Below are 6,000 nucleotides of genomic sequence, written 5' to 3'. Positions count from 1 at the left end.
AGGGCTGGGGTCTCTCTGGGCAGCAAGGCCGTCCACATCCAGTCATCATCTCCCTCCACATCAGGCCAGGGCGGCCCCAGGACCACCGCGCACAGCCAGCGTGGCTTCGGTAAGCCCCTCCACCTCCCGGAGCCTGGGTGGGTCTCCACGGGAAAGATCCTGGAGCAGTGCTCCAGGCTCCCGGGGGCTGGTGGGGAGGGGGCGCCCCTGGGCTGCATGTGCTGAGGGAGGGTCGCCCCATGCAGGTAACTCATGCACCCCAAGTCCTGCTGCCAGGCGGTCCCGGTCTCAGGGCCAGCGTGCTTCCTTCCGTTTTTAAACAAATCACAAATTTAAAAGTCAGGGTAGGGAAGTAGCCACCGGCCCCAAAGTCAGCGCCCAACTCACGGCAGCTCCTCCCCAGCCCGGTGCTTCTAAAGAGGGGTCCCCGAAGTCCGGCCAGCGTGCAGGGAGCGCGAGCCCCGGCCTGGCCCGGCTGCCCGGTGGGGCCGGCCGCGGGGCATGGCAGAGGGTACCCGGGGACCGAGGCTTTCCATGGGCGTGAAAGTGGGGGCCGGCCGGAGGACGCGTCCAGAAACTGGAGGACTCCTTGGCGGAGGCCTAGCCCGTGCGCCCGCTGGAGCTCGGGCCACCGCCAGCCTCAGTTTCCCCACGTGGCGGCGGGCGGGGGCAGCGCGCGGCGCAGCCGGCCGCTTTGTGTGGCCGCCCAGACAATGGCCGGGCCGCCTAGGGCTCCGCCGCCCGCCCGCCCGCCTCCCCCCTCCGCGCGGAGGGCTGGGGACAGCGGGGAGGGAACCCCGCGCGCGCGCGCGCGCTCCCCTCCCCCGCCGCCCCCGCGCGGCTCCCGGGCGGCCCGGCCGCGGCCAACTCGCAAGTTTGCGCGGCGCCCGCTCCGCGCTCGCGGCCCGGCGCGCGCGGGGGCGGGGGGCGCGGGGTCCGCGGGGGGGCGCGCGCCGGGCGGGGGCGGCCGGGCCGGGCGGGGCGGCGGCGGCGGCGGCGGCGGCGCTGCGCCGAGTCCGCGCCCGTCGCGGGCCCCCCGCCGCCCCCCCGCCGGCGCCGCCGCGGTCGGAGCGGAGCGGGCGCGGGCGCGCGCGCGGCGGGGGCGCGGGCGCGGGCGCGCGGCGGCGGCGCGCAGCTCAAGTAGTTTACATTGTTGGGCGACTTTTGCAACAACTCGCCGCGCCGCGGCCTCCGCGCGCCGCCGCCGCCCCGCCGCCGCCGGCTCCCGCCGCCCGGGCCCGGCCGGCCGCGCCGGGGGCCGCCGCGCTCGCCCGCCGTCCCGCCGCCGGCCGCGGTCGCCGCCGACATGGACACCAAACATTTCCTGCCGCTCGGTGAGTGCTCGCGGGGCCGGGCCGGCGGGGCGGCGGGGCGCGTTCCCGGCCGCTCGGCCCCGCGCCCCCCTCCGCGCGGCCCTGGCCGAGTTGTTGGGGCGCCGGCCCGGGGCGGGCGGCCGGGCAACTTTTCCCGGGCCGGCCGGGGCGGGGGGCGCGGGCGCCGGGCCGCCACTCGGTCTCGGGGCGGGAGCGGGCAGCGGGCCGGCGGCGGGGCGAAGAGGGGGGCGGCGGGCGGCTGGGGAAGGGGGTCCCGCCCCGGTTCCCCCCCCCCCCATGCCCCCCACTCCCCGGGCTACGCCGGTCCGCCCGCGGCCCCGGGCGCGCAGCTCCAGCCGAGCTGCGCAGGGGCCGGGCCGGGGCGGGCGGAGCAACTTGTGCGCTCCCAGCCTGCGGCCGCCCTGGCACCGGGACGGCCTGTGCGCCGCCGCCCGGGCTGCCGAGGCCAGCAGGCCGCCGGCCCTGGAACGCGCGGGACCCCTCCTCCCCCGGAGCAGGGCGCGGGTGGGCAGGGTCAACGAGGGGGCCTTAGCACCGGGAGCCTCAGACCCGGGAAGGCCCCATTCCAGAAATGGGGCCCCTCACTCCGGCGCACCCGGCTGCCGTGCGGGGCGCTCTCCGGGGGGGGGGGGCTGGCCCTGCACTTGGGGGGAGGACCCCCCTGAGGCGCGGAGGCTCAGTTTTCCTGTCCTCCTGCTGCCATCCCGCCCAGCGGCTTCCCTACCCCAGACTGTCCCCCCCACCCCGACTCCAGGCCCTGACCCACGTAGCAGGAGGAAGGGGCTTGGCCAGGCGTCTCCCCCCCCCCCCCCCCCCCCCCCGCGGCGGCCGCTGCCCTCCCTGGGGTTTGGGAGCCAGTGAGAGGCAGGGAAGGGGGGAGGGGGTGGGGAGACTTTATGAACGAGCGCCGGGAAGGATATTAATTTGGTGGTGGGGCCGGCAGCCAGGCTGTGAGGCTGGGTGAAGGATCTGTGCTGAATGGAAATTCAAACAGCTGATTATGAATGAAACCCCTCGGTCAGTCGTCCCTCCTGCCTGCCCGCCCCCCTGCAGCCTGGGGCGCAGTTTGGCCACCAGGTTGGCAGCCAGAACCGGGCACAGCTGTGGGAACGTTTGCTGAGACTGGGAGGTGGCGGGGAGCCAGCAGGTGCCCCCCAACCCCGGGTGTCAGGGTGAGGATTTGAGCACCCCAGCCGCCCCCCGCCCCCACCTCACGAACAGGGCGCGCTGCAGGGACACTGGGATACGGGTGGTCAGATCTGGGAACACCCCCTCTCTGCCTCTAAGGTGATGACTTCTGCAGGCGCCAAGCTCCTCCCAGAGCCCCCAGGGGTGGGCACTCCTGCCCATTTTGCAGACTGGCTTTGAGAAACTGAGGCCACAGGATACAAAGTGGTAAATTTTGGATCCGCACCCCTAGGCGGGTGCCGGTGTGTGGGGAAGAGAAAAGAAAGCTAAGTGTGGGGTGGCGGGGCCCCGTGTGGGCCGACAGCGGCTTCGTTTCCCCCGTGAAAGCTTTGCGCGCTCGCACGCACACAGAGCTAGGCTGTCCCGGAGGGTCCTTTCTGGAACAAGAATGCTCCGCTCTGTCTTGGCTCCCCGCCCCCGACGTGGCAGGGCCCTGGCTGGGTACTGGGAGCAGGAAAGGTCTGGGTCTCTGACGTCCTGGGAGGGTCCTGGGACTTGACATGTGCAGGGCCCAGGTTGCAGGATTGCCGTGCTGGAGTCCCCCCGAAGAGGCGAGGTCCTGCCTCTGAGCCCTGGCCCCGGGAACCTGGACGGGTCCCTCAGAGACTCGGGCTTCGCCTCCACCAGGCTGGTGGCCTGCCCAGGAGTCCCAACCCCAGCCTTGAGTGGAGAGTCCTGGGCTCTGATGACATTTTATTTGTTTTCTGAGCTGTGGCCTGCTCTGAAGTGTAGTGGGGTTGAAGGCCTGTTGAAGCAGCTACTTGCCCAGGCTCTTTTGTAAACACGGCCTGATCCCTCCTGGGGTGAGTTTCGGAAGGCCCCGTGCACTCGTCCGGGGCCCGGCTGGCACCCTAGGTCAGCCCTGCGCTGCTGGGAAGGCTGACCCACCTGCCTCGTTCTCGTGTCGGGCCCTGGGCAGAGAGGGCCTCTCCAGGCTTGGCGGGTCTGGGCACTTGGCCATCACCTCCCTGGGTGTCCCCCAGCTACTGCCCGCTGAGCTCCCTGGTGAGGGCAGGGACGAGCCCAAGGTACAGATACTGGTGCTGGTAAGTGGCCCAGGGCAACCCCTGCTTCCTGCCCCTGCCCCTCGGTGCCCCCCACAACCCACGGAGGAGGCCTGCATTGGCACCCACCTGGGTGGTGGGGCTAGAAGGCCGGGCCTGCACAGGCGGCCAGAGGTCTCAGGCCTGGCCAGACCCCGCTGGGCTGGTAGTGGCTCACTTGCCCGGGGGGATGGGGCAGCCAGTAGCAGAGTGATAGGCCCCCCCCGGCCATCCTCTGGGGGACTCTCAGGGACCCGAGTGAGCTGGGAGCCCTGGTGAGGGGCTTCTGGTAACATCAGGGCCCCGAGGGACCCAAAATAGAGCACATTCCGGGGCCTCCCGAAATAACAGGGTCACATGACTCTTGGGAGGCTGGGCTTGGAGTCCGGGCTTGGAGTCCGGCCTGCTGAGGCAGTTCTGTCTAGGCCTGGGCACTGCCGACTGTTGGGGCGTTTGTTTTGGTAAACTCCGGAGGGGGCTCTGTTTGTTGACAGGAGAAGTGTCAGGGCGAGAAAAACAGCCCTCGGTGCGGCCTGACCGTGGCCGAGGCCTTGCGGCCTGCGTACTTGCCTGCATCTGGCTGTCGGGCCTGGGCCCGGCGTGCACCCCTGACCCCCTCTACCCAGACGTGGGTGGAATGGGCTGGCCCCGGGAAGGGCCGTGCTGGGAGCGCCGTCGGCCGGGAGCTGGGGTTAGGCAGGGTTGAGCCAGTGGACTTGCTCGCACAGGGGCGGCTGCTGGGGAGTTTGGGTCGTGTTTCCAGCTGTGCGCGTCCTTCGGGGCCTGCGGGGGAACTGAACCTCCTCCAGGAAGCCCTCTACCTGCTCTCCCTGGCCCCCACCTCACTCCCTCTGTTTCCTCTCCTGGGAGGGGAGGAGGGGGGGGCCGTGGGACTGTGCGGGCACAGAGTGGGTGATGGGGCGGGGCCGGGTGCCCATGCCAGGGGCTTGGGCGTCAGGACAGCGGCCCCGCGGTGATTTCAGGTGGGCCAGACTTGGGCAGCACAGAGGTGGCGTGGGGCGGGGGGGGGGGGGGGGGGGGTCCTAAAATCCCCTAAAGGCCCAGACCCCGTGGAGCCTCCCACAGAGTTCTAGCATCTTGGGCCTCGTGGCTCTTGCCACCACGGTGTGTTTTAGGGCCGTGGTCTCGAGTGGCGAGGGAGGCCCGTCCTCTGGAAGGGGCTCCTGGGCCCAGCTCAGCTGCTCTCCGCTAGACACAGGGCAGGGGCCGCTGAGCCGGCCCAGTCTGGGCGCCGTCATCGGGCTGAGGCTTTGTAAGCCTAGACCTGCTCCTTCCCTTCTCCGCTGGCTCCAAGTGTGTCTTCCGTCGTGGGCTTTGGTGGCTGGGGCTTTGAGGTGTCCGTTCCCATGGGAACTGGCCACTGGTGGTGCTACGGATGGGGAAGGGGTCCGGGCCCTCCAACCCCGTGTGTGTGGACTCAGAGCCTGGGTGGCTGGTGGGCTGGTGCCCCTTTGGGGACCCCCTTCCAGACCTTTGTCCGGACACCATTAAGCGTGTTGATTTGAGGGATGCTATGGAAGCGGGGGTGGGGAGAGCTGGTCCCGCCTGTACATTCCCTCCTCTGTGCAGCCCTGCCCGCGACATTTATGTTCGGTGCGATGCAGTTCCAGCCCCCTCCCCTCCGTCTCCTCCCCCCCCTCCTATCACGCCACTCTGTCACTTGCTCCCCACGCCTGCTCTCTCTGGAACGACCCGACCGTCCCTGGGGGTGGGAGGGACCAGGAGCAGCACGTTCGTGGGGGTCTGTGTCCTGTGGCTGGGCTGGTGGTCACGCGCCAGGGGTCCGGTCCTCTCTTTGCCGTGTGTGTGCGTGGGGCCTGCCTGTCTGTCTTTCAAGCCTCGGCGTGCATCTGTAAAATGGACGCGGGTGCTGGGGAAGGCAGCCCGTTTCGTCCTGACGGCCCCGCTTCGACGGTGAGGTCTGTGGCCAAGGGCTCCCCGGGACTTCTGCCTGGGTCGGGGCGGGCCCGGGCCCGGAGAGCTGGATCCCACGGGACCCCGGAGCGGAGACCACGGCCGGTGCTCTCACGTGCAGGCAGCAGACGCGGAAAGGAGGGCCGCCCCGGCCTCGGTGAGTTGAGTGAGCGCTGTGGCCCCTCTGCCGGGCGCCTTCACCCCCGGCCCTCTCCTGGAGGCCCCCGGCAGGCGGGTGGGGCAGCGGACACGCGGGCACCCCTCCCCGTCCTCCCATCCTGGCGCGAGGCGTTCTGAGGCCCACGGTTGTGCCCGGGGCCGCACGCACGGGGAGATCGCACCCTGGAGTTACAGAGCAGTTATGGCGCTCGGCAGTTGAGCGAGCGCGAAATGGGGCAGAAAGCAGCTAGATGAGATTGGCCCGGGGGGGGGGGGGGGGGGGGGGGGGGGGGCGCACACGAGCGTGCAGGGCCCGGATGTGTGCACGCTCACGCTCACAT

General features: G+C 70.9%; 1 protein-coding gene across 1 annotated transcript in view; it reads left to right on the top strand.

The window, feature by feature from the left end:
* Positions 1-1,253: 1,253 nt before the first annotated feature.
* The window catches only part of RXRA (retinoid X receptor alpha), a 94,502-nt gene continuing 89,755 nt past the window's right edge, over positions 1,254-6,000 (top strand). Inside the window, exon 1 of the mRNA XM_042913546.1 lies at positions 1,254-1,334. Within this exon, the coding sequence (XP_042769480.1) occupies positions 1,307-1,334 (28 nt within the window). The 5' untranslated portion in view covers positions 1,254-1,306. The remainder of the gene's footprint in view (positions 1,335-6,000) is intronic.

This window comes from Panthera leo, chromosome D4 (genome assembly GCF_018350215.1).
Source record: "Panthera leo isolate Ple1 chromosome D4, P.leo_Ple1_pat1.1, whole genome shotgun sequence".
NCBI classification, from domain to species: domain Eukaryota; kingdom Metazoa; phylum Chordata; class Mammalia; order Carnivora; family Felidae; genus Panthera; species Panthera leo.
This window is presented reverse-complemented; position numbering and strand designations above follow the sequence as displayed.